This window comes from Xenopus tropicalis, chromosome 9 (genome assembly GCF_000004195.4).
Source record: "Xenopus tropicalis strain Nigerian chromosome 9, UCB_Xtro_10.0, whole genome shotgun sequence".
In the NCBI taxonomy this organism is placed as follows: Eukaryota; Metazoa; Chordata; class Amphibia; order Anura; family Pipidae; genus Xenopus; species Xenopus tropicalis.
In genome coordinates this window covers 89,942,819-89,970,069 of record NC_030685.2, presented here as the reverse complement: position 1 = coordinate 89,970,069, position 27,251 = coordinate 89,942,819, and the positions used below count along the sequence as shown (strand labels likewise).

General features: G+C 43.9%; 1 protein-coding gene and 1 long non-coding RNA gene across 3 annotated transcripts; one reads left to right on the top strand and one right to left on the bottom strand.

Annotated features, from left to right (window-relative positions):
- The first annotated feature begins 1,292 nt into the window (after positions 1–1,292).
- On the top strand, positions 1,293–24,239 carry parp14.2 (poly (ADP-ribose) polymerase family, member 14, gene 2). The gene is made up of 17 exons (XM_002942598.5): positions 1,293–1,687; positions 3,712–3,980; positions 4,099–4,132; positions 5,282–5,500; positions 6,153–6,392; positions 6,512–8,769; positions 9,833–10,069; positions 10,487–10,702; positions 12,319–12,394; positions 13,833–13,982; positions 14,796–14,858; positions 15,111–15,287; positions 16,160–16,366; positions 16,854–17,459; positions 19,629–19,768; positions 20,893–21,067; positions 23,855–24,239. The coding sequence occupies exons 1-17, from the start codon at positions 1,495–1,497 to the stop codon at positions 24,142–24,144; spliced, it is 5,550 nt and encodes a 1,849-aa protein (XP_002942644.2). The 5' UTR covers positions 1,293–1,494; the 3' UTR covers positions 24,145–24,239.
- LOC105945676 lies at positions 10,570–26,881 on the bottom strand. 2 transcript variants are annotated; one of them, XR_001925372.2, is made up of 4 exons: positions 26,101–26,881; positions 23,627–23,756; positions 14,738–14,819; positions 10,570–10,651 (listed from the first exon to the last, which is right to left on the bottom strand). It is a non-coding gene; the product is annotated as an uncharacterized LOC105945676 (long non-coding RNA). The 2 variants fall into 2 exon arrangements; XR_004220387.1 differs by lacking the exons at positions 10,570–10,651; positions 14,738–14,819 and adding an exon at positions 22,179–23,355.
- Between the last annotated feature and the right edge of the window lie 370 nt (positions 26,882–27,251).

Here is a 27,251-nt window from a genome sequence, read left to right as displayed (position 1 = left end):
TAGTAGCAGCTTTCTCCTTTTTGTCCTACCAGGAACACCATAGTTGCTCAAGGTTCTCCTGATGGCGAGCTCATAAACACTGACATTGGCCAAGGCAAGAAGGGCCTTCAGTCCCTTAGTTGTTGTAGTTCTTGGAGATCTGACCAAGAATAGACTGGTGGAGCCCAAAAATAGTTATGTAGAAAGAGTTTTCTGGCCTCGGGAGCTTCAGTAACTGTTTTGGATGTCCCCAGAAATTTCCTGTGTTGGAGCCATGATGCCCCCCCCCCCCCCCCCCCCACATAACTGGGTTGTTAGGATCAGACTTGAAAAGTGAAGAATCACTTACGCCTGATTAGCATCCCATTGACTGAAATACAAATTTTCCCTTAAAATAAACTGAGAATCCTATTGCCCGCCCCCCCCCCCCCCCCCCACCACACACACACACACACACACACACAAATGTGTTTGTCTGTAACTCTGTCAGGACTGGCCTCTGGCAAGAGGCCAGCAGGTAGGAGCCTATATGTAAATAACCCCCAGAACTCCCTTTAATGGCCAGACAGCCAAGTATGATAATCAAGGAAGTTTAATAAAGAAAATACAGAGTTCGGCAATAGGCAAATCCGTAGGCAGGCAGAGGTCAGTCCAGGCAGAGTTCAAGCACATCCGTTAATCAGGCAGAGGTCAGTCCAGGCAGGATTCTAGCAGGTCCGTTAATCAGGCAGAGGTCAGTCCAGGCAGGATTCTAGCAGGTCCGTTAATCAGGCAGGGGTCAGTCCAGGCAGGATTCTAGCAGATCCGTTAATCAGGCAGAGGTCGGTCCAGGCAGGGTTCAAGCAAATCAGGAGTCAGGCAGAAGTCAAACCAGGGAAACCAAACAGGGACCAGGCAGGGCACAGGCAGGGAACACGGAATCAGAAGTGGCAAGACCAAGCTCAGCGGGAACGATGATCGAGCAACTGGGTGTTGCCCGGAGAGGGTTTATATAGGCGGGTAATTAGAAAAGCAGCCACACATGTGATTAACAATATAGGTTGCGACATAAGGAAAACTGGTGGAAATGCAGAAGGCACATAAGGGCAACTGATCCCATAGAGCTCAAGGAGCCTCCTGTGGCTCACTAAGCAAGTGCACTTGCCGTCTAGCACAAAGTCCAATGTTCGAATCCCCATAGTTCCTGATAAACTCATTGTCTTCTCATTGTCTATAGTTTTAACAGTGTGAATCAAAGATCATATTTTCAGTTATATTTAGGCAGAAATATTACAAATTAAAAGAGTTTGGAGCATCAGTGTCAGTGGATCCTTGGCTGCCACACACAGGCCTATAGGGAGCTGAGTTTATTTCAGGCAGGAGCGACGCCTACAGATAGGGGTGTCTGTCACTGTCGGCTTCAGGAGAAATGAAAGTAAAAAACTGGTTCTTCCTTATTCTTCTTTACATAACAGATCTCTTTCATATGTGGCTCAGAGTCGGAACAGCCCCAGCGAGCCCTATCCTGCCCTAAATATGGGGGAACCAAGTACATTCCAGTTCCCTGTGGCCCTTCAGTGGGATCTGGGGCCTGAGAAACTGAAGGAGGTGAAGAACAAACTGCTTGTGTATTTCCAGAGCAAGAGCAAGTCTAACGGAGGGGAGTGTGTGATCAGGGACCCCGACTGCACCCCCAGATATGTCCTCATCCACTTCAGCCAAGAAACAGGTAGGATTGGGGGTACAGGGTTATCCCCTCATCCACTTCAGCCGAGAAACAGGTAGGATTGGAGGTACAGGGATATCCCCTCATCCACTTCAGCTGAGAAACAGGTAGGATTGGGGGTACAGGGATATCCCCTCATCCACTTCAGCCGAGAAACAGGTAGGATTGGGGGTACAGGGATATCCCCTCATCCACTTCAGCCAAGAAACAGGTAGGATTGGGGGTACAGGGATATGTCCTCATCCACTTCAGCCGAGAAACAGGTAGGATTGGGGGTACAGGGTTATCCCCTCATCCACTTCAGCCGAGAAGCAGGTAGGATTGGAGGTACAGGGATATCCCCTCATCCACTTCAGCCGAGAAACAGGTAGGATTGGGGGTACAGGGATATCCCCTCATCCACTTCAGCCGAGAAACAGGTAGGATTGGGGGTACAGGGATATCCCCTCATCCACTTCAGCCGAGAAACAGGTAGGATTGGGGGTACAGGGATATACCCTCATCCACTTCAGCCGAGAAACAGGTAGGATTGGGGGTACAGGGATATCCCCTCATCCACTTCAGCCGAGAAACAGGTAGGATTGGGGGTACAGGGATATCCCCTCATCCACTTCAGCCGAGAAACAGGTAGGATTGGGGGTACAGGGATATCCCCTCATCCACTTCAGCCAAGAAACAGGTAGGATTGGGGGTACAGGGATATCCCCTCATCCACTTCAGCCGAGAAACAGGTAGGATTGGAGGTACAGGGATATCCCCTCATCCACTTCAGCCAAGAAACAGGTAGGATTGGGGGTACAGGTAGGATTGGGGGTACAGGTAGGATTGGGGTACAGGGATATTCTCTCACCCAGTTCAGCCAATAGACAGTAGGATTAGCACAAATTGTATTGATGTCACCCAAGGGGGAGAGAAGGTTCTGCCCATCGCACAAAGCAGAAAGACACAAAGATTTGACTCTATCAGTCACGTCCCTTGTAAGTAAAAAAAAACAAAAAACAAATATTCAAACAAAGTAACTTTGGGTTTTCCCGCCATTTTACATGGGAGCAGATTGTGTAGCGGCCGATGGTGGCGAGGGGAAAGAAAATAAACATGTAAAACTTGAAAAACCTCCCTGTCCAGCAAGTTCCATTCCAGTTACTGCCCTTTTGGTACTTAGGGCCCCAGAGCCCTAAATGCTCAACTTTAGCTGTGACTCCCCAGTAGCTCTGCCTGTCAGTAGGTTGTTGCAGTTCAGGAACAAGGTTGGTCCAATCCCCACTGAATTCAGGTGTTTATTAAACCCCATTTTATAACCACAGATGCATTTTTGGTTGTGCAAAAATGGCGGCACGAATTTGAATCCATTCCTTAAAGGTAATTATCCCGCTCTTTGCACCTCTGCAGAGTTGTTCCCCAAGTGAATCCTATTCCCACGTGGGATACTGACAGCCCTGTAGGCGCCACTAATCCCAGGGCTCCCACTGCGGCAGATTTGCACCTAAACAAACAGATGCTGACACCATTTTGACACTGAGCGCTGGAAATGCCACAATGTCAGGTCCCGAAACTTTGTGTCCAATTTGTCATAACGCAAATGTTTCGACCACAATTGCACAAAACAAAACTCCCCCTTGTGGCCACAATGATCCTGGAGGACAACTTTGCATTCTGGGTATAAAACATTACATGTTAAATGTCACTTGGGGTCATAAATGGCCCTTCATGTCTCTTTCACTGCACATTGTTCTAAGGTTATTCTGTGTATAAAGGATTATAGGGCACAAGGGCAGTTGCAATTTGTCATGTTATATACCCAGAATGCAATGGTTTTTCCCAACAGTTCCAGAGTGGCTGCCACAGTAGCTTCAGTATGAATTACCCCCTGGAGCCACAGGCCTGGGGCCCTCACAACCCACATTTCTCCTGCTGAGCTGTTGAACTACACGCACGTCGCATGAATCTTTTCTAAATTCAGGGGTATAATTTCACATTGTATTTTATTTTTTATTCATTGAATATTTCTATTGTTTATTCCATCGCAGTGCGAGACCGAGTTCTCCAGAAACAAACCCATGAGCTGAGCTTGCCCGGGGGGCAAAAGTTAAAGCTGAATATCAGTTTGCCAGAGGCGGGGAGGCCAAATGTCAGCAAAGCAGAGGAAAGTCCAGCCAAGGGCTCCGCAGTAAGGGAACCTAAAGCTAAAAAGGCTCGATTGAAGGAATCTCCAGCCAAGGAACCAGCAGTTCCACTCAATGAACCTTCAGCCAAGGAAACCTCAGCCAAGAAGACTCAAGCCCAGGAACCTCCAGCTGTGAGTATTTACATATGCAGAGTATTATGGGATATTCCCAATGGGAAGGTTATATTGCTTAACCCATGAAAGGAACTGCAGCTTTCACTTTCCATTATCTCATAATTGTGTTTTGCAGGGATCCAAAGACACAGAAAATCAACAGGAACCAGGTAATGAGACCTTGGGACAGAGTAAAGTCTTTCAATGGATGGACAACAAAGACTTTACCTCGTGCCCTAAATGTCATTTTTTTACTGTCGGCTTTATCAACATCATTTGGTCCTGCCTGGGGTCAGTTTTTTGGGCGCATAGTTGTCTTACAAACACAAAACACTACCTCCTCAGGTCATTTCTACTAAGGTGTGTACAAGGGCCTTAGTCCAAACTATGACAAACAGCTCCAGATCTTTATTCTGTTGCCACAAAACCTTACTGTTGGCATTCAGGTAATGTTGTAGCATCTGCCCAACCCAGGCTGAGTGAGAAGTGACATGTGTCCCTCCACAGATCAAGTTTTCAAAGTCCAATGGAGTTGCCTATTACACCACTCCAAGCAACATTTAACACTGTACACAATGGCAGTTTTAGGTTTACTTGCCTCCAATCACAAATATAAACCACTCGCTCCCTGCATATAGTCGGTTTGGAACTCAGTAGTGAGTGTTCCACCTAAGGACCTATCGTTTTAGGCAGAGAGTCTACAGATATTCTTGCCCATTAAGTTTTTTTTTTTACACGTTAGAAGAAAGAAATAAAGCATGATCAATTCAATTCAGACCTAAAAGAGAACTAAACACTAAAAACAAATATGGCTATAATGTTATACCATATATACTGAGCTCACTGCACCAGCCTAAATGTTCAGCAGCACTATAACAGTCTTTGCCATAGCAGATCCCCATCTTGGATTTTCTTAGGCCATTCTGTGAGTGTCAGTGGCACTGCACATGCTCAGTGGGCTGCTGCTGAAAAACTAATGGCTCCTGGGATTCTAAAACTTCAGGGAAAATGGGCCATTTCTAATAATCCTTTACTGCAAAATGTGCAACAATGATTCCTATCATTTGTTCCTGTTGGGGTTAAAGTCAAAACCTGAAAACTGTCCTGACCTATCCCACTAGTTAAAGAGCGGGATAAAAGCATTTGGTCCTGAGTTCAAACCCACAGAGGAATGGTGACAAGAATACTTGTTACAGGAGATGGAGAGGGACAAAGCATAACTCTTTTTTCTCAACAATGTGATTGGAAGAGGGAGAACCTGGCAGCAAGGAATGTTCAGAGATTGGAACTTAATTTTCTTTACTATTTATTAATTACAGGTTCTGCAGCACCAGATGTAAAATCAGAGAAAGCAAATAGTACGGTCCATGGCACCCCGAACTCCATGGTTCTGATTGAGAATCTCCAAGAATCCTACACTGCTGAAATGTTGAACCTCCTGGTGGAGAAAGACAGTGGCAAAGCTGAGGGCCAAGACTTCTATGTGGAGATGATCCCTGAGATCCACTCTGCTGTGGTCACTTTTACATGTGACATAGGTAAGTACCAGCAGGTTATTGCTCCATACCGACAGCAAGTGGGTTGTGTGCTTATTGTGTTTCTCAATCCACAGTCTTGCATTTGTCTGTCCTGAAGCGGAGTCCTGCGGTGGCTCAGTACCTGCAGCACAATGGGGGAAAGGGTGGCTGCTGCTAGCTGAGGAGCAGAGGCTTTTGCTCTAACAGAACCCTTATATACCGTCACGTTCATGTACACAATGACATTAGCTCTGAGTTTCAGAATGAGCATCAGGTAGCAGGGCAGCTTGTGGGTAAAGCTGCTCACAGTCCCATTGGATGGCAGGTCTAGGTGTGAACCCTTGCAGGTATTTACTGTAGCCTGGACCTGTTATCCAGCAAGGGCCCACCATAAGGTCATGGGCACCTTGGGTGAAATACAACAGTGGGAGGCATTTAAAGATAAAGACAACAACATACACAGTTTGTGAAATGTTCTCATTGATCTCACACTCACAATATAAATATTATATGGCCCTGTTGGTATAAAAACCTGAAAAAAAAAGAAAAGGTGATCGTTTGAGACAGATGTACCTGCCGATGAGCTCTGATTCTATTCTGTTGTCTTTCATTATCAGTCCCAGATAATCAGTCCATTAACAAATAGACTTAATACATCGCTAACATTTTACAGATATCCCCACTTTTATTGGGAAACTCACCAGAAATCACAGGGTTAAGAAACAGAAGAAACTAACAGTTAAAGTTCTGGAGGAAACTAAAAGTATCCGGGTCGAGAATCTGCCCCCCGACATGTCTGACGACCTCCTGGAGATTTACTTTGAGAACCCGCGGTACGGAGGGGGGGAGGTACAGGAGGTGGAGCTGATACCAGAAGAGAACACTGCAATAATAACGTTCCATAATATAGAAGGTAACCCCCATATAACAAATTATTGATCTTTCATTATTATACCTGTTGGGAAACTAGGGAATATACTTGTCTGTTGTTTATTTACTGCTACTTGCATTTCTATTTCTGTTTACTTTAAGATGCAAAGAGAGTGTTGGGGAAGCAGCATGTGTTTAGGAAGCAGCCAATATCAGTGTATCCGTATTATGAGTCCCTGGGTTTAACTCTATATGGGGAGAAGGGACCTTGTGTAACATTACCTGAACCCCTGGAGGTGCCAGTCAGTCCGTATGTACTGGAATTCATACTGGGAGACCCACAGATAAAAGGCGACATAGACAAGAAGATGGCAGATAAGAACTGTGAGATGACATGGCCAGATCCAAACTGCCCCAATCCCAACATTAAACTGTCCATCCCCAGCTCCATATCATCTCATCTCAGGACTGTGGCAAAGATTGTACGGACATGGAGAGATCAGGTTTCTACAGAATTCTCCCTTATTATTTCCAAGTTCAAAGATGCAGAGTACGATGTGATTCCACCAGTTTGGGAAGCCATCAAAAGAGAAGCCAGCAGCTCCTCATATGGGGGGGTTTTGGTCAAACCAGACCTTGCCAAACACAAAGTCTTCCTTGCAGGACTCTCCAAGGTTATGACTAAGGTTGAGAAAAATTTCAGGGACCTGGTAGAAAATACCACCAGGCGGATTGATAGACAAAACCGCAGTATGGAAATGTCTGAGCCACTGGCCCCTGCTCTCTATGAAATAATGTGCAAAACTGGGCAGATGGAAACTATCCAGTCACAGTCTCCAGAGCTCAGAATTGAGTATGATGTGCCAACCAGGAACCTCAAGCTCTATGGAGTCAAAGAAGAAGTTCTCTCTGCCAAATGTGAAATACTCAAAGAAACACAACAACTGAAATCTAAACCCCTCCCACTGGATCCCCACATCATCCATTTCTTGGGTTTTACTGATAATGATGAGTTGTCCTGTCTCTTCCTCACACGGCACAATATTAATGCGATGTTTCAGACTGAGGGTAAATCAGTTACACTGACCGGACTCTCCATGAAAGATCTGTCAGAGGCAGAAGCACAGATGGGCCAAGAGTTAGTCTGTAAGCAACTTACTGTAGAAGACAAGATGATTATCAAGGGCCCTGAGTGGAGAAGTCTCCATACTCATTTGTGTGAATTATTTAACTCAGAGAAATGCACGGTTGTGATTGAGGAGTTTCCCCGAGGGGCAGAGAATCAGGTGGTTATTGCTGGTCTGGCTCCCAGTGTAGGGAAAGCTTCCCAACAGATCCATGACTTTCTGGAGAGGAACACTCCCATACAGAAGGACATTCCCGTCACATCGGCAGCCGTTATACAGTTTATTAAAGAAGAAAAGCAGGATACTTGTATGGAAATAAAAAAGAAAAATGTAAGTGTTACCTTAAAGAGGAAATCTATTGCCCTGAGTGGATCCAAACTGTATGTTCAAGAGGCAGCCGCCCTTATAGAAAGGGTTCTCTCTTCACTACACACCAATGTTCTGCGCATTAAAAAGCCGGGAGCCAAGAAGTTCTGGATAAAGAATGAGGAAATGTATGTTAGTACAGCAAAGAATAAGTTTCAGTGCTTGGTTCACTTCCAGAAGGATGGAGAAGACATTACTACTAGTCTGGTGGATCTCAGTGAACCTCACTGCCAAGTAGACTTGCCACAAAGAGTGACCATTGCAGTCTATAAGGATGACCTGACCCGTCACCGCGTTGATGTTGTAGTTAATGCAGCCAGGGAAGATCTGAAGCACACTGAGGGGCTGGCATTGGCCCTACTGAATGCTGCGGGGCCCAAATTACAAACAGAGTGTGATCATATAATAAAAAGAGAAGGGAAATATTCAGTTGGTGACTCAGTAATTACTGGTGCTGGTAATCTGCCGTGCAAGCAGGTTATACATACTGTTAGTCCCAAATGGGATCCAAACTCACAAACCAGATGCACCCGACTGCTCCGGAGAGGAATAAGCAGGTGCTTAGAACTGGCTGCAGAAAATGGACTCAGTTCCATTGGGATCCCAGCTGTTGGTTCCCAGATGTCTGGCTTCCCTGTGACTGTCTCTGTGCAGAACATTGTGGAGTCGGTCAGGCAGTATGTGGAGAGCCCACAAAGGTCTAGGAAGGTTACAAGAATTCATCTTGTTGATTCTGCTGATGGTACCGTTGCGGCTTTTGCTAAGGCTGTCAGGGCTGAATTTGGAGATTATGTCTCAGAAACCTCCAGTAAAGGCAACACCAACCCCGATAGTAAAGAACCACTAAGAAGGTCAGATGTCCATATGGTAACAACTAAAGAGGGAGTGAATATCAAAATAATCCAAGGGAATATCCAAGATGCAACAGTAAGTAATATAAATTGATGTAAATGTATGTTTCCAGCTGTCGGAAGTCCGACAGAGAGAGTGCAACATGGGAGTCTTTGTAAGACCCAATTACAATTATGCTCAGTTCTAATGGATTCCTTGTTATTTTTTACTAAAATGATGAATCCAAAAGAACTTATTTTGTGTTTCTAAGAAAAAACACAGCAGTCCGGCGAATGCGATTATGACTTGTACTGTGGAGGCAACGTAACTGTGTATGTGACAGCAACGTTGCTGTTAGATTGCTATGATTCGAATGGGTGAGGCCTGGGTACTGACTATAGTGAGGGAATCAATGATGAATAATATTATAGGAGAGAGCAGGAGGGATTTCTACAAAAGAAGTGAAAGTATAATGTTTGCTAAAGGAATACTGTTGACTTAACCCAGGACCTGTGTGTTTTTCTTGGCCACTTAAAACTCTTGCTGCCATGCCCTTTGGCTCCCATATGTCCCTTCCACCAATGCAAATACAGATTTTGAATTTGGGGATACCGACACAAGTTTATTGGTTAAATAAATGTAATCTTAGTAATATTTTTCCTCTGTGTTTCATGTTTTATTAATAATTCCATTAATGTCACATTGTTCCCTGCCGAGAAGAACTAAATGTTGGTACAAGTCCCAGACTGAGAGCAGGAGCATTAGTTTGTATCAGGGGAAGATTGTTAGCCTGAGGGCACATCAAGTTGACCATACGTGGTACAATTGTAGCTGCAGATGGGTAACTTACAGTATGTAGCCAAATGGATGGTCAGACACCAATATCTGACTGAAAATTAGCTAAATATCTTTCAGACAGGTTACTAAATCCCACCGCCCAGCACCATGTTGGACCATTGCTACACAGGCCCTTATGCTTTCTTTTATTATGGCCAGCCAATTAAAAAAATCAGGATTTTTCATATTCCAGCACAAATCTGTGATTTAGAATGTCCAACTGCCAATAAACATGCTTGAGTTGTTAGCAGAAGAAGACATGTAAGGCTGAGTTCTACAGGGCTCCAATAATGATGCAAATACAATATTTAATTCTCATCAGACAGATGTGATAGTGAACAGTGTGGGGAAGGACCTGGACCTGAATACCGGCGCCGTTTCTAAAGCGCTAAATGCCAAAGCCGGTACCAAACTCCAACAACAATTAAGAGAAATGAGCCGTGGGACCCAAGTGGAAGAAGGTTCTGTATTTGTCACCAACGGATTTGGCCTCAACTGCAAGAAAGTCATTCATGTTGTGACTCCCGGGTGGGACCAAGGAAAGCGCTCTGCTGAGAAGGTAAAGATAAATGATATATGGGAAGATCATAAAGCCATTACTATGTGGGCTCCTGTTCAAGCTGGTCAGGGATTAGGTGTTCAATGGGCAGCCAATTTCATGTAATTTAATAATTCAAGTGGAAAACAAAACTGCACTAATAAGTCCAATTAGCCCATGGGCCAACTGATAAGTATTTTTATGTTGAAATCAAACCCTGTCCAGTTGGCTAATGACCTATGCAGCGATATTACCCCCCACAGTTTCCCTCTAGTGAGAATTGTTCTGGGTTATATGTTCATCTCACTCCAACACCAAGATCTCTTGTTTTGGCAAAATGAGTAGATTTATTAGTGTACGCCTTCTGTGAAGGTACCTTCTGTTCCCCAGAGAGGGACACCAGCTTTATATCCAATCACAAATTGTCCGTACTTGCAGATATTAAGGACGATCATGACGAATTGCCTGAGTACCACAGAGAAGGAGAAACTGAGGTCCATAACGTTCCCGGCCATTGGAACAGGAGCTCTTGGGTTCCCGAAAGATTTGGTTGCTTCATTAATGTTTGATGAGGTTCTGAAATCCAGCTGCAAAGGTGGCCAACTGCAAGAAGTCAACTTTCTGTTACATCCAAGTGACATGAACACTATCAAGGTAACAGAGTTATTCTATTCCTAGAGCAACACCACCCAAATAATAATTAAAATAATTAAACAGAAGGCCTGACTTACCTTTGTTGTGTTAAGAGCCAAAGAACAGTAAGGGATAAGCAATGTCTTTAAAATAACCCAAACATTTTCTTTCAATCATATTTTTTTGAGGTTTTAAATATGAAATTTGCCAAATCTCCAAATACTGTGATTGATTGTTTTTAACAGTGGAAAACAACAAACAGAAATAAGTCTCAGCATTTAGCGATTCTTTTGGTTAAACCCAACAAACAGAAATAAGTCTCAGCATTTAGCGATTCTTTTGGTTAAACCCAACAAACAGAAATAAGTCTCAGTATTTAGCGATTCTCTTGGTTAAACCCAACAAACAGAAATAAGTCTCAGTATTTAGGGTTTCTTTTGGTTAAACCCAACAAACAGAAATAAGTCTCAGCATTTAGGGATTCTTTTGGTTAAACCCAACAAACAGAAATAAGTCTCAGTATTTAGCGATTCTCTTGGTTAAACCCAACAAACAGAAATAAGTCTCAGTATTTAGTGATTCTTTTGGTTAAACCCAACAAACAGAAATAAGTCTCAGCATTTAGGGATTCTTTTGGTTAAACCCAACAAACAGAAATAAGTCTCAGCATTTAGGGATTCTTTTGGTTAAACCCAACAAACAGAAATAAGTCTCAGTATTTAGCGATTCTTTTGGTTAAACCCAACAAACAGAAATAAGTCTCAGCATTTAGGGATTCTTTTGGTTAAACCCAACAAACAGAAATAAGTCTCAGCATTTAGCAATTCTTTTGGTTAAACCCAACAAACAGAAATAAGTCTCAGCATTTAGCGATTCTTTTGGTTAAACCCAACAAACAGAAATAAGTCTCAGTATTTAGCGATTCTTTTGGTTAAACCCAACAAACACAAATAAGTCTCAGCATTTAGAGATTCTTTTGGTTAAACCCAACAAACAGAAATAAGTCTCAGCATTAAGCGATTCTTTTGGTTAAACCCAACAAACAGAAATAAGTCTCAGCATTTAGCGATTCTTTTGGTTAAACCCAACAAACAGAAATAAGTCTCAGTATTTAGCGATTCTTTTGGTTAAACCCAACAAACAGAAATAAGTCTCAGCATTTAGGGATTCTTTTGGTTAAACTCAACAAACAGAAATAAGTCTCAGCATTTAGCGATTCTTTTGGTTAAACCCAACAAACAGAAATAAGTCTCAGCATTAAGCGATTCTTTTGGTTAAACCCAACAAACAGAAATAAGTCTCAGCATTTAGTGATTCTTTTGGTTAAACTCAACAAACAGAAATAAGTCTCAGCATTTAGCCATTCTTTTGGTTAAACCCAACTAACAGACAAGCAAAGGATGTAACCAAGAAACAATGTGTAGGAGTTGTAATATTCTGTGAGAGAAGAGGGACCTTTTTTAGCTATAACCTTGTTGGGAGCCCAGTAGGTACCTGACCAAATGTGGGACCACAAAGGAGATCTAGAACTCTGAAGACCTCAGCCATAATGTCTATTGGCTCAGCTGCGACTCACAAATGGATTTCTTACTTAGCTTCTTCTTATCTGGCTAAAATGGTATCTTTGGTATTTGCAGGCCTTTAAGGATGCTCTTTCTAAGAGAGCAGGAGCAGAGGAATCCAGTCGCCAAGCTAAGGATGGAACCAAAGCAGGTGAGGGACATTCCCTAGGGGGAAAATGTTAGTTTGTTGCACAGTTTAGAATGTATTACTCTGTGCCACGGCTGCACTGCAGAACATGGAGGGGAACCTTCTGATAACTATGTGGGGTAACCTGGGGTAACATCTGGGATAATGGGACACCAGTCCAACTTGCACAAATATGACCAGGAGACAATTACGGAGCCAAGACAGGAAAATATTCTCCCCCCACATCACATACAACTCAGCAATGTTGAATGAGGGTCCTGTGATTTCCAGAAGCCTCTGGATTCAATGTGATAAATCAGTCCCCATGGGGTCTGTTCAAATGTCTCACCTTAATATTATACGGAGAAAACTGGTTTTACAGGTTTTGTGTCGCTAAAATTCTCCTCCACTGCAAGAACCTGAAGAAGACTTTCCGTAATTCTAGTATAGAATCTGTATAGACGTTAATAATGTGAGGGCATTTCCCAAATCTTGTTGAAAGTGATTTACCTTCAGGCAAAAGTCATTACCAGCAAATTCAAGAATCTCAGTTGTGCCACCTCTAGTACATCTCCTTAGCCTTTTAGCAATACTCCCCCTCTCCTCTCCCCTTCTATATTTCTCCTCTCCCCCCATTTGTCTCTCTACTCCCCGAACCCCCTTTCCCTTCTCCTCTCTCCTTCTGTCTCTCATCCCCTCTCCTTTCCTTTTCTATTCCCCCCCCCCAACTGTTTGGCCTTACTCCCCCCCCCATCCTCCCTCTTCTCCCCCCTTCTATATTTCCCCTCTCTCCCCCTTTGTCTCTCTACTCCCCGAACCCCCTTTCCCTTCCCCTCTCTCCTTCTGTCTCTCATCCCCTCTCCTTTCCTTTTCTATTCCCCCCCCAACTGTTTGGCCTTACTCCCCCCCATCCTCCCTCTTCTATATTTCCCCTCTCCCCCCATTTGTCTCTCTACCCCCCGAACCCTTTTTCCCTTCCCCTCTCTCATTCTGTCTCTCATCCCCTCTCCTTTCCTTTTCTATTCCCCCCCCCCCAACTGTTTGGCCTTACTCCCCCCCCCATCCTCCCTCTTCTCCCCCTTCTATATTTCCCCTCTCCCCCCATTTGTCTCTCTACCCCCCAAACCCCCTTTCCCTTCCCCTCTCTCCTTCTGTTTCTCATCCCCTCTCCTTTCCTTTTCTATTCCCCCCCCCCCCAACTGTTTGGCCTTACTCCCCCCCATCCTCCCTCTTCTCCCCCTTCTATATTTCTTCTCTCCCCCCATTTGTCTCTCTGCTCCCTGAACCCCCTTTCTCTTCTCTTCTCTGTCCACCAATGGGCCCTTGAGTGTTCGTTGTTAAACACTGCAATGTAATTGGAAACCTCTGCAGTGGGAGTTGGGCTCAGTGTTAGTAGGGAATGTGGGTAAGTGGTTAGAGGAGCCTGGGCCACATACACACTGAGTGGATTCTTTTTTTCCAGCTTTATTTGGCTTGGTCTCAACCCCGACCCTCGGAGTCCATGAGATGAGAATCGGATCCCTTAAGTACCAAGTGAGAACAGGAGATATAACCAAGGAGAGCACCGATGTTATCGTTAATTCCTCAAACAGCTCATTTACACAAAAAATAGGTATTTGACTTTCATTTCTTTTCAAATGTTTTCATTGTAGCGTCACATATTAATCTACAGATTATCCTTTGGCTCATCGTCAACTTGACATTCAGCCATAACAGCAGAATATCAGGATAAAGCGCCCATACTTTGCTGGGGGATCTGTGGATATTTACATTAAATACACAGAGCAAAGTGGGGAAATAACTCACGGGACACGGCTAGTGGTGGAACAAGATACGAGAGGCCCCCTGGCAAGGACTTATTTAAAGAACTAACTAAACAAGTAGGGCACAAATGTTGTACTTGTACATTATGCTTTGTGCTTCTGTACCAGCCCAAGGCAACTATAGCCGGGAAGATCTGTGCCCCCAAAATGCCCCCAGTAGCCCCCAATCTTTCTTTTCTGCTGATTCCCTGATTCGCTTGGGTAGAGATGCACAATATACTGTATATATAGAAAAAATATACAGCTAATTAGTAATAATACAGATTACTAGTGCACGACAGCTTAGAATCCGGTGCAGTTAGCATCAGAATGTAATGAGCCCTGTAGCATCAACTTCTATTACAGGCCAACCTATAATATATTGAATATTTCCACCCAGACAGAGCTTTATGGGTCGCGCCTGTTGCACCAGAGGTAGTTCCACACCCACGTCTAGACCCAAGTCTATTTAAGTTTTAGTTTTGACTGCCAGACCCTCTTATGAACATGATTCTTAGGCCCATGTAGGTCATTTACTGTAAATGTGTTTTGTCATTTAAATTACCTGTTGTGCTGCAGCAGCGCATCCCGGACCCCTTAATTATAACAAATGCCCCCTGTAGGTGTTTCCAAGGCGATTCTGGAGGCTGCGGGAAAGAGTATAGAAGATGAATGCGCCACATTAGGTAAGTACAGATTAAACAATGGGGGAAATAGATAAGGAGGCTCAGCACAGGCAGAGTAAACAAATGCACTAAACTCATGATGCCATGTTCTTTAGCCACCAATACTTGCCTTTCAGGGTATATGGGCTCTAACAATAGGCTCTCTGTATAGCGATTGGCTATTAAGTTCACCCTGATCATGTCAATATGTCAGCAGTGGCATCTCTGGTGCCCATCTTCTCTCTCTTATTATCTAACGACCTCATTCCCCAGGTGCCCAGGCTAATAAAGGGTATATTGTCACACAGAAGGGAAACCTGCCCTGCCGGCACATCATTCATGTGTATACGATATCAACGCCTGATAGGATTAAAGCCTCTGTGCTGGATGTTCTGCAGGAGTGTGAGAATCTAAAGGCCACGTCAGTTGCTCTCCCAGCCGTGGGAACAGGTAATATATACATATATATTCCGATAAGTGGCATTATTATGCATGACAGCCGAAGACTCATTACGGTGTCCCCAGAATTCCAGTATAATTGTGGGTCCTTGTTAAAGGAGAAGGAAAGGCATTTTGCATGTTACTGCCAATAGATTCGCCACATTACTGCCCCCTAGAACCCTATATTTATTCTGCAGAAAGCTTTACCTGCCTGAGTAACAGCCCTAGAAGCACCCTCTGTTTGTGTAAGATAACAGCTGCCATTTTAGCTCGGTCTCGGTAGCTTCCTGCTGCAGCTCTGGTTGCTGGTATCTCAGATTACAAAGAGTTGGGAGGGGGAGTGAATTCTGATGGGAAGGGAAGAGCGAGAGATCGCCCATGCCCTGAAGGATTTTCCTAAGAGAGGAAGCCTGACACAGAAGAACATGTTTACAAAAAAAAAAAAAATCCTGTGTTTCCGTTGATAGAGGACTCTGTCTGTGAGTGCTTATGGCTGTATTTATATAGACCTTTCTGATAAAGCTACTGAGTTTGTACCTTTCTGTTTACATTAAATAGCAAGCGCCGCAACTTGTGTACAATGTACCAGCCAGCGTGGATGCAAAACTGGATACACAAAAGTTGAGACACAGGTTTGCCTTAGGGAGGGAATGGTGTTGCTATTGGTGGGATGCTGGCTGAACAGGCGCATTGGTGCTAAATGCAAGATGTATAAAGTAACTGTCAGGATAGGGTCAAAGCTCACTCAGTTTGGCAGCCATCTCAGCGCATCCCCATTGCACTTGTGGTCTAGGCGCCAGGCTAAGTGGCACTATTCTCACAATGTAGCATTTCAGAGTATAACAGAAACCAAAGTCATTTTGTTCCTCTCTCCATTGCAGGTGCGGGTGGGGCGACCTCTGCTGCCGTTGCTGCGGCCATGTTGGATGCTGTTGAGGAATTTGTCACCATGAAGTCCCCTAAGTCTGTACAAACAGTAAAAGTGATTGTTTTCCAGCAGAAAATGTTGGATGACTTCTATAAGAGTATGATGAGCAAAGAGGGAACCGGTGTCCCGGCACAGTCTGGGTTTATGGGTACGATACAATGTAAGTACATGTGGCACTGTATCTTCTATGTACAGTAGGTGCCAATCCTTACACATCTCCAGCCCATTCCATTAGCAGAACGTTACAGCAGCCTGGGCTTCACTGGCAGGCAATTATCTGAGCTCATACTCAGATGGGTAGTTGCCCACTGGCCTTCTTCCTGAGTAATGCAAATATTCTAGAGGTGCTCTGACCACTGGGTGCATTCAAGGGCGTGAAGTCCCTCTGGTCCAGATATGATGAGACTTCTTTATCCAGATACTGCACCTTGCTAAGTAATTTCTATTATCTATGATTAACGTATTCAGGGAAAGCTCAGATCATAATCTAAAAATTGCTCAATAAGAACACGAACCACATATTGCACATACTTTGTATTAATACACTGTGTATGTAGGTAAGTAGTCACTCATTTCCATAGCAAATCCACACCAGCAACGTTGTACCTCGTGCTGCCTACAGATAAAGTTCTTTGTCCTTTAAACAGCCTTTTGGAACTATCTCACCTCAAAGAAAGAAGAACCAGAGAAGCCAAAGCTTTATATTCCCAAACAAAACATTGAGCCGGCGGTTTTCCATCTTTGTGGAGAAGAGAAGAAGAAAGTTATGGCGGCTTCATCTTGGCTGGAAGAGCTTTTACTGAAGGAACAACATGAGGACACTATCTCTGATGCTTGGATCCTGGAGTTTGAAGAGCACGAGCTGAAGAAACTAACTGAACTTCAAAAGAAATCCCAGGTGTCCATTTCTATTGAACCTTCAGGTTCTGCCATTAGAGTGTCGGGTCTCACAAGAGATGTGTTTGATATATCCAAAGAAATCCACACTATTATAAAAGAAGTCAATTACAGGAAAACGCGGGAGCGGGAGGAGGAGCTCTACAGTAACCTGGTGGAATGGAGGTACCATGATGGCTCTGGGTTTGTTCCCTTTGATAAAATGTCCAACCTGGATCTAGAAAAGGCCCAGAATGAGGGCAAGCTGAGCCTCACTGTGGATGTTGGGGGAGTTAAATACACGGTTAACATGGAGCAGAAATCTGCGTCTGATGGGAAAGGAAAGATCATTGGGATAGAACGAGTGTGTAAAGGTGGTGAGTGTTTTGCTCTTCTGTCTATGTAAGATGAACATATCAACGTCATGTAACCCCCGGGGTCTCCTTGTGCTACACATACACACACTGGGAACCCCCTCTCAATCGAACATTATTCTCAGGAGTCAGATTATCAATACAATGGGCCCAACACTCTTATATATACAAAAAACTGATCCCAGAAGGGAAGTGAAAATATTATAGATATTACAAATACAATTACATTAATAGTAAATACTGCTGAATTCCTGTTGAACAATAGGATTGTTCTGCCCCCAATAAGGGGTAATTATATCTTATGTTGGGATCAAGTACAGGTACTGTTTTATTATTACAGAGAAAAGGGAATCATTTAACCATTAAATAAACCCAATAGGGCTGTTCTGCCCCCAATAGGGGGTAATTATATCTTAGTTGGGATCAAGTACAGGTACTGTTTTATTATTACAGAGAAAAGGGAATCATTTAACCATTAAATAAACCCAATAGGGCTGTTCTGCCCCCAATAGGGGGTAATTATATCTTAGTTGGGATCAAGTACAGGTACTGTTTTATTATTACAGAGAAAAGGGAATCATTTAACCATTAAATAAACCCAATAGGGCTGTTCTGCCCCCAATAAGGGGTAATTATATCTTAGTTGGGATCAAGTACAGGTACTGTTTTATTATTACAGAGAAAAGGGGATCATTTAACCATTAAATAAACCCAATAGGGCTGTTCTGCCCCCAATAAGGGGTAATTATATCTTATGTTGGGATCAAGTACAGGTACTGTTTTATTATTACAGAGAAAAGGGAATCATTTAACCATTAAATAAACCCAATAGGGCTGTTCTGCCCCAATAAGGGGTAATTATATCTTAGTTGGGATCAAGTACAGGTACTGTTTTATTATTACAGAGAAAAGGGAATCATTTAACCATGAAATAAACCCAATAGGGCTGTTCTGCCCCCAATAAGGGGTAATTATATCTTAGTTGGGATCAAGTACAGGTACTGTTTTATTATTACAGAGAAAAGGGAATCATTTAACCATTAAATAAACCCAATAGGGCTGTTCTGCCCCCAATAAGGGGTAATTATATCTTAGTTGGGATCAAGTACAGGTACTGTTTTATTATTACAGAGAAAAAGGAATCATTTAACCATTAAATAAACCCAATAGGACTGTTCTGCCCCCAATAAGGGGTAATTATATCTTAGTTGGGATCAAGTACAGGTACTGTTTTATTATTACAGAGAAAAGGGAATCATTTAACCATTAAATAAACCCAATAGGGCTGTTCTGCCCCCAATAAGGGGTAATTATATCTTAGTTGGGATCAAGTACAGGTACTATTTTATTATTACAGAGAAAAGGGAATCATTTAACCATTAAATAAACCCAATAGGGCTGTTCTGCCCCCAATAAGGGGTAATTATATCTTAGTTGGGATCAAGTACAGGTACTGTTTTATTATTACAGAGAAAAGGGAAATCATTTTAAAAATTTGTCCAAATTTCAAGTTTCATGTTTTTATTCATAGGATCCATAATAGGGACACATTCATTATGTTTTCATTGTTATTTTTTTTTGTTATTTACGGGCTTATTTATCAGTTTTAGAGTTTGTGACTTTGAATTTGTTTTCTAAATAAACTCTCATATCGAATGCTGGTATATTTATTAAAATGGAAAACCGTTTCGAATAAAAAAATTCGAATAATTTGAATTTTTTGAGTGTCTGGTTTTCTATGCAGACATTCAAGTTTTTGAACCATAACTCGAATTCGAGTTTTTTAAGAGCAAAACAAACTCAAATCATGAAAAAACGTTGATAAATTTCCCCCTTTAGAGAAACTTTTTAGAATATAAAATATAGAAAATATCAAGGAAAATGTTAAAATGAATTAATTAAATGAATTATTGGGTTACTGATTCACAATCAGCTGAGAACTCAAATCCTTGGGAAAAAAACCTAAAAAAAGAAAATAACTATTGGAAAGTGGCGAGTCCTATGTACGTTGGGCCGGCCCTTGCGTTAGGAGAAGTCCCCTTACACTGCCTATAAAGAGAAAAACATTCATTATAAATGAAGTCCTGTGAAACTTGGATTCCATTCGGAGAGCAATAGGGTGTCAAAGTTTATTAGGAAACAACAGGGAGTTAAACTGATTTTGGCCTTTAGGTCTGGCTGCCAGTTTGCCTGGGAACTGGGATCCGATGGATAAGGAACAGATGAAGATTGTGCCTCTGAGTCCCGGGAGCCCAGAATATAACCATGTCGGGGGGATGTTTGCACGGAGCTGCCAGATGAGGATCATTACGGTAAGGACTGTACCCAACATAGGGGCCGATTCACTAAGGTTCGATAAAATGAGCGCTATTTATAGCATGCGTTAAAATTTTTATCACTTCTTATTTTTTGCGACTTAATGCACGATTCACTAAAAGGACAGGCGTCATAATTAAGAAGTGATGTTCTTGGTGTTATTTATCTCACGATGATCGATTTTTAAGCGATATGTTGCCTCGCGCATTATCTTACGCAGCACGTGCTATTCCACACGTAACCGTTACTTTCTGAAAATTGGAGGCTGTATCACTCTAGGGCCAACACATACTTGAAAAAATCCCACTGCAAAGTCCATGTTGTGTTGCCAAAAGTTCACGGACCGCAATTTTCTTTGAGTATCGCCTGCCCCAAGTAGGTGCTAATATTCGCACAGATTAACGCAATATTTAGCGCGTTTAACGCTTCATATGTGTTTGTTAATCATGCGTTAGTATTATTTCTATGCGCTAATTAACGCAATGCATTAGAAATAACGCTTTGTGATGATGCGTTTTTTTGTGCATGCGATATGATTAACGCATTATTATTATTATTTATATAGCGCCATCAATTTACACAGCACTTTACAGAATAGAGGGGTACAAAAGACATAACAGTTAACATGTACATATAAACAATTCACAAAAATGGTTTGCAGTTATATTGGATGAAGATCGGAGACCCTAGGGGGAGGGCCCTGCTCGCAAGAGCTTACATTCTAAAAGGGAGGGGTGAGACATAAGGTCAGGGTAACTAGCATGGCGTTGGGAGTTCATGTAGGTGTGTAAAGTGACAGTAACTGTGGAGTGAGAGGTGAAAACCAGTGGTTAGTAAATGTTAGGGGGGTTTAGGTTATAGGCTTGAGTGAAAAGGGAAGTTTTAAGAGACCGTTTAAAGGCTTGGAGAGTCTGGCAGTGCCTAATGGGATGGGGAAGAGCGTTCCAGAGGATGGGTGCAGCGCGTGAGAAGTCCCTATTGAGGCAATGAGCAAAAGACTCCTCTTCCTGCCCCCTCCCACCACTTAATTGTTTTACACTTTTAATTTCCTAAATGAGAAATGTCTATTAATGACACACACATTATTAGGCTATATTCATAATTATTTGCCCATTTGCAGATCCAGAGGGTACAGAACCAGTACCTATGGCAGAACTACCAGATTAAGAAGCAGAGTATTGACAACAAGACCGGTTCCACCAACAACGAGAAGCAGCTGTTCCATGGGACTGACCCCGGCACTATAGATAATGTCAACAATCATGGCTTCAACCGCAGCTACGCCGGGAAGAACGGTGAGAGGGACTTGTTGGTTAATGGGCTTGTTGGGGGCACTACTTACCCACTGGCACATGGGCAAACCCAAGACTGGAAAGGGGCAAAGATAAAGGTAAACTCAGGTTTGAAGGTACAGTGTCAAGACTGGCCTCTGGCGAGAGACCAGCAGGTAGGAGCCTATATGTAAATAACCCCCAGAACTCCCTTTAAGGGCCAGACAGCCAAGGAGCGATGAAAAAGGTAGTTTAATGAAAACAAAACAAAATAAGAATAAGTACAAGCCTGTGATGAGGTAAGAAGAGTCCGGCAACAGGCAAATCCATGAAACAGGCAGGGGTCGGTCCAGGCAGAGTTCAAGCAATACTGTTAATCAGGCAGGGGTCAGTCCAGGCAGAGTTCAAGCAATACCATTTATCAGACAGGGGTCAGCAAATCCAGGAATCAAGCAGAAGTCAATCAAGGAAACCAAGTTGGGACCAGGCAGGGCAAGGACAGGGAACACGAAATCAGAAGTGGCAAGACCAGGCTCAGTAGCAACGATGATCGAGCAACTGGGTGTTGCACGGAGGTAGTGCTGGGCGGTATACCGGTAAAAACCGATCACCGTTTTTTTTTTTGAAACCGATATGAATTTTCTACATACCCCCATACCGGTGTGCTGAATACTTCCGGGTGCGCACATGACGTCAGCGCGCACACTCTACAAAAGCGCCATCGCTAGGACGCATTCAGAGTCGGATACCAATGTGAGCTGTCGGGGGGTGCCTGGCCAGTAATTATATTTTATGTGAAGGGGATGGGTGGGTTATACTTATGTGAAGGGGATGGGGTTGTGTTTGGGGGGGGTGGGATGGGGTGGGGAGGGGGGTTATATTTATGCGAAGGGGATGGGGGGGTGTTTGGGGTGGGGTGGGGGGTGTGTGTGCGGATGGGGGGGTGTTTGGGGTGGGGGGGTGCGTGCGGATGGGGGGGTGCGTGCGGATGGGGGGGTGTTTGGGGTGGGGGGGTGCGTGCGGGTGGGGGGGCTGCGTGCGGATGGGGGGGTGTTTGGGGTGGCGGGGGGGGTGCGGGTGGCGGGTGTTTGGGGTGGTCACCTAATCATGCATGGGGGAAAAAAAATACCGTCAAATACCGTGATACCGATATAATTTTGAAAAATACCGTGATATAAATTTTTGGTCATACCGCCCAGCACTACACGGAGGGGGTTTATATAGGTTGGTGATTACTAAAACAGCAACACATGTGATAAACAGGATTGGTTGAGACTGAAGGAAAATGGGTAGCGATGTCAAAAGCACATAAGGGCAACAGACCCCACGTAGCTCAAAGAGCCTCCTGTGGCTCATTAAGCTAGTGCACCAGCAGTCCAGCACCAAGTCCAGGGTTCGATTCCCTGCAGTTCCTGACATACAGACTTTGGTAGAAGTAGGACAAGTGGGGGCCTTGTGGAAGGAACTGTATTGGTAAGGTCATCTATACGAAGGAGGAGTGGGAGGGCAATGGAGAAGAGACATGCAAGGGCTGGATATTGGTGGGAGAGGTAGGGAACTTGGGAAAGAAGTTGGAAGGTTATGGATGTCAGTTAGAGAGGGGGGACTGGGAGAACCTCAGGAAAAAGGCTGCAAGGATATGGATCAGTGAGAGAGGGGGAAACACAAAGACACCAAAGGAACCATTTCAGAAGGCCAAGCAGGGATTCATTCTCCTGGCTGAGGTCCCAGTTATCATCACATATTGCAACTAACATGGCTTCTTGAGCAGCCAAGTTGTGTCACTCGCCGTCAGCACTTTCATTATCGCTCAGCTACAAAACTCACAATTATTGGCTCAATCGTAAGTGGTTTTGTGCCTGGCGAGGACTTCAGGGATGGAGTTCCACAGGGACGGAGAATGGTAGTAAATATTAAAAGCAGAAGATAAATCCAGGAGAATGAGACAGAGACGTATCCTTTGGCCTTTCCAATCTGGAGATCATTTGTATTAGTCTCAATAGAGCGTGCAGGTCACAAACCCAAACTGCATAGAGTCCAGCAGGTTACGGGTCAGGAGAAAGTTACTCCCTACATTCTCAGGTGCTCCTGGTACATAAGCTATAGATACATACTGAGAGGGAGTAGAGAGAGTGTACACCCAAGGCTCACTCACTAGGCTGGCTACTGCTACGTCCATGGAGACCCACATGGCTCTCACTACCAAGAGGATTGGATATGGAAAGTAACAGTTGGATTCTTTGTATTCATCTCTTCTGAAATAGAGCCATTCACACACAACCTGATTGGTCATGGGGCAAGTTGGTCTTTACCTGTTTGGATTTAAAGATATTTAAGTCAAATTTAATTCAAATGGAAAAGCAGAACCATTCTGCTGGGGTTCTGCGTGGCATGCCTATACCTGTGCCATCCGGGCTCGCTGGTTAACCTGATTCTCCACCTCGGCCAGTAATCTCTGGTGCCGATATCCAAATGCTCTATGTATGTGAACCCCAAAATAGCATTTTAGCTAAGCTTAAAAGGGGAACTAAAGGTTAAAAAATGAAATGACTAGTAATTCTGTGTTTTACATACTGTACTTACTGTACTGCAGCAGCCCGATAACAGGAAAGATCCAGGCCTTCACAGTTGCCCCAGCAGCCCCCCATCTTGAATCTTGTTAGGCCATCTTTTTTTGCACATGCTCAGTGGGCTCTGGGCTGCTGGGGAGAAGCTAAGATTAGAAAGTGAGGAGTTACTAAGTGATTCATCCAAATAATCTCTTCAGTAGGAACAGCAAACTCATGGTTTATTTCCCCTTTCTCTGTACAGCGGCTGTGATTGGGAACGGGACCTACTTTGCCGTTGATGCCAATTACTCTGCCGATGACACCTACTCCAAGCCGGACCCGAGTGGCCATAAACACATGTACCTGGCGCGGGTCCTCACTGGCACCTTCACTACTGGGCAAACTAATATGATCACCCCTCCACCTAAGAACCAATCAAACCCCACGGATCTGTATGACAGCGTAACGGATAATATCAACCGCCCTTCAATGTTTGTCATATTTAACGATATCCAGGCCTATCCCGAGTATCTCATCACATTCACTAGATAATCATCTAATGTCCCCGCCACTGACTGTATGAGGAACAGTGTGTAAGATAGAGCTGCTAAAGAATAATAATTACATAAATAAAGATCAAAATTTTCTGCTGTTGTCCCTGAGAATTTGTCTTATCTGGTTCATGTGCTTGGTGATGTGTGTGTATACCTGCGTGTTTGTGTGTCAGTGTACGTATATGCCTTGTGTGAGTGTTTGTGGGTGCTGTGGCACTGTATTTATCCTGCTGTGGGTTCTGGGGTATTATACATGGAATTGGCACTGTATTTATTCTGCTGTGGGTTCTGGAGTATTATACATGGAATTGGCACTGTATTTATCTGCTGTGGGTTCTGGGGTATTATACATGGAATTGGCACTGTATTTATCTGCTAAGTGTTCTGGGGTATTATACATGGAATTGGCACTGTATCTATCCTGCTGTGGGTTCTGGGGTATTATACATGGAATTGGCACTGTATTTATCCTGCTGTGGGTTCTGGGGTATTATACATGGAATTGGCACTGTATTTATCCTGCTGTGGGTTCTGGGGTATTATACATGGAATTGGCACTGTATTTATTCTGCTGTGGGTTCTGGAGTATTATACATGGAATTGGCACTGTATTTATCCCACTGTGGGTTCTGGGGTATTATACATGGAATTGGCACTGTATTTATCTGCTGTGGGTTCTGGGGTATTATACATGGAATTGGCACTGTATCTATCCTGCTGTGGGTTCTGGGGTATTATACATGGAATTGGCACTGTATTTATCCCGCTGTGGGTTCTGGGGTATTATACATGGAATTGGCACTGTATTTATCCCGCTGTGGGTTCTGGGGTATTATACATGGAATTGGCACTGTATTTATCCCGCTTGTGGGTTCTGGGGTATTATACATGGAATTGGCGCTGTATTTATCCTGCTGTGGGTTCTGGGGTATTATACATGGAATTGGCACTGTATTTATCCCGCTGTGGGTTCTGGGGTATTATACATGGAATTGGCACTGTATTTATCCCGCTGTGGGTTCTGGGGGTATTATACATGGAATTGGCACTGTATTTATCCCCGCTGTGGGTTCTGGGGTATTATACATGGAATTGGCACTGTATTTATCCCGCTGTGGGTTCCTGGGGTATTATACATGGAATTGGCACTTGTATTTATCCTGCTGTGGGTTCTGGGGTATATACATGGAATTGGCACTGTATTTATCTGCTGTGGGTTCTGGGTATTATACATGGAATTGGCACTGTATTTATCTGCTGTGGGTTCTGGGGTATTATACATGGAATTGGCACTGTATTTATCCTGCTGTGGGTTCTGGGGTATTATACATGGAATTTGCCCTCTATGTATTCTGTCATGTGTTCTGGGATAGTACACATGGAATTTTCACAGCATTTACTCTGCCGTTGGCTCTGAGGATATACAATACTAATTGCCTCTGCAGTTATGTCACTGATTGTGGCGGTATTAGTTTAATGGTGAGAGACAGACCTCTGTGCAAAAAAGCAGCAATGTAATTACAGCGCCATAGGCCCTGGTGCACAATTTGTACATCTCAGCATATCATTTCTTAAGCAAAGGGTAATGCCTCCCATTTTTTGCTTTAAGGCAATGCTATGAGTGTAGCTAAATGAGTACCCCTCCCTTCACCAGGAATGGGCAGTGTTTGTTTAAAGAAATAATAATAATGAGCCGTGTGGAAAGGAGTCCTTTTCCCTTATTAATGACCCTGTCTCTGGCTTACTGATAAGGAACAGTTCATTACACAGGGGTCTCATGGTGAAAGAGCAATAAGTAAGTCTTCCTTCTCCCCTGGGTGTTCAGTCTCTCCTGGTTACATCAACCTCTCCAGGCAGCAGTGCTGTAATTATGCACAGATAATAGAATTTCATGAGGCCAATATGCTGACTCTGCAGGATCCAAATATTGCCAAGAGCCAACGTATTCACTCACCGTCACCCACTTCCTGCTGCACTTGCACCGTGTACTTCCTGTGCAGGACTGCGGCGGGGCAGGAAATCCTTCCAGTGTGAGTGACACATAAGTTGGAGCTTGATAAATAGCCATGGGTTCATATGGTACCAACCTCAGTCTCATCCTGCCTCTGGCAGCAGTCTCAAACAGTCTCTTACTGACCCTCTCACTAGCAGGACTCTTTCTCACCAGCTGCAGTCTCTCACTTACTGACCCTTTCACTATATGGAGTCTCACTCACTGACCCTCTCACTAATCAGTCTCTCACTAACCCACTCACTGGTCAGAATTTCCCTCACTAATCAGTCTCTCACTAACCCACTCACTGGTCAGAATTTCCCTCACTAATCAGTCACTCACTAACCCACTCACTGGTCAGAATTTCCCTCACTAATCAGTCTCTCACTAACCCACTCACTGGTCAGAATTTCCCTCACTAATCAGTCTCTCACTAACCCACTCACTGGTCAGTTTCTCACTAACCCACTCACTGGTCAGTCTCTCACTAATCAGTCACTCAGTAACCCACTCACTGGTCAGTTTCTCACTAACCCACTCACTGGTCAGTCTCTCACTAACCCACTCACTGGTCAGTCTCTCACTAATCAGTCACTCACTAACCCACTCACTGGTCAGTTTCTCACTAACCCACTCACTGGTCAGTCTCTCACTAATCAGTCACTCACTAACCCACTCACTGGTCAGTTTCTCACTAACCCACTCACTGGTCAGTCTCTCACTAACCCACTCACTGGTCAGTCTCTCACTAATCAGTCACTCACTAACCCACTCACTGGTCAGTCTCTCACTAACCCACTCACTGGTCAGTCTCTCACTAATCAGTCTCTCACTAACCCACTCACTGGTCAGAATTTCCCTCACTAATCAGTCTCTCACTAACCCACTCACTGGTCAGAATTTCCCTCACTAATCAGTCTCTCACTAACCCACTCACTGGTCAGTCTCTCACTAACCCACTCACTAATCAGTCTCTCACTAACCCACTCACTGGTCAGAATTTCCCTCACTAACCCACTCACTAGTCAGTCTCTCACTAACCCACTTACTGGTCAGTCTCTCACTAACCCACTCACTGGTCAGAATTTCCCTCACTAACCCACTCACTAGTC